Raw genomic sequence first — 812 nt, 5'->3', positions numbered from 1 at the left:
AGGGGCAGGGCCGCTAGCTGCGCGTGTAGTAATCGTAGTCGTCCTCCTCGCAGGCGTCAAAGGGGCCGGGCGGGCTGCGAGGCGCGCCGTCCCGGTCGGACATGGGGCGCTCCCGCAGGCGCACAGCGTCATACAGACCCTGCGGTGGCTCATCCAGCAGCACGTCCCGCTCCGAGCGGGAGCGCTTCAGGAGGCCCACGTTGCGCAGCAGCAGCAGGACGGGCGCATAGAGCAGGTTGGCCAGGCCCATGCCAAGGCTAAGCTGTGCAAAGCCAAGCGAGTGCACGATGTGGCCCGCCACGATGGGCCCAAGCGCATAGGCCACGCAATAGGAGATGTCGGCAATGGCGTAGACGCTGCCATAGACCGAGACGTGGCGCACGTCCACAAGAAAGGCGAGAGTGGGCAGCAGCGCGGTGTCCACTAGCGCAATGCCGAAGCACAGGCCGCAGAGCGAGATCACTAGCGGTGCGAAGGAGCGGCAGGCAGGCACCAGGCACGAGCTGGCGCCGATCACCGCCAGCCCAAAGGCGCCATACAGCCACTGCAGGTGTGGGTAGCGCGCCGCCAGTCGCACAGTGAGGTAGACGCCTAGCACGTGCGGCACGAAGGCCGGCAGCCAGGCTATGCCTGCCTCCCACTCGGATGCTGCCATCGTACGTTCCATCCACGTGGCGATGGTGGGCTCCAGAAAGGCGAGGGGGATGTTGCAGGTGGTGAGCGCGCCTGCCACCACTGCGATGTAGGGGTCCAGCATGAGGCGGTGGATGGGCGTGCCCACTGGCAGGGTGGGTCGCCCCCCCCCCCCGCCC

At 67.7% G+C, this 812-nt stretch overlaps 1 protein-coding gene across 1 annotated transcript in view; it reads right to left on the bottom strand.

Annotated features, from left to right (window-relative positions):
- Nucleotides 1-13: 13 nt before the first annotated feature.
- SLC18A3 (solute carrier family 18 (vesicular acetylcholine transporter), member 3) overlaps nt 14-812 on the bottom strand; it is a 40,747-nt gene continuing 39,948 nt past the window's right edge. The window contains exon 5 of the mRNA XM_010854514.1: nt 14-784. Within this exon, the coding sequence (XP_010852816.1) occupies nt 14-784 (771 nt within the window). The remainder of the gene's footprint in view (nt 785-812) is intronic.

Source organism: Bison bison, unplaced genomic scaffold, assembly GCF_000754665.1.
Source record: "Bison bison bison isolate TAMUID 2011002044 unplaced genomic scaffold, Bison_UMD1.0 scf7180017864341, whole genome shotgun sequence".
Classification (NCBI taxonomy): domain Eukaryota; kingdom Metazoa; phylum Chordata; class Mammalia; order Artiodactyla; family Bovidae; genus Bison; species Bison bison.
The sequence above is the reverse complement of the archived record's forward strand: the minus strand, read 5'-3'. Positions and strand labels throughout refer to the sequence as shown.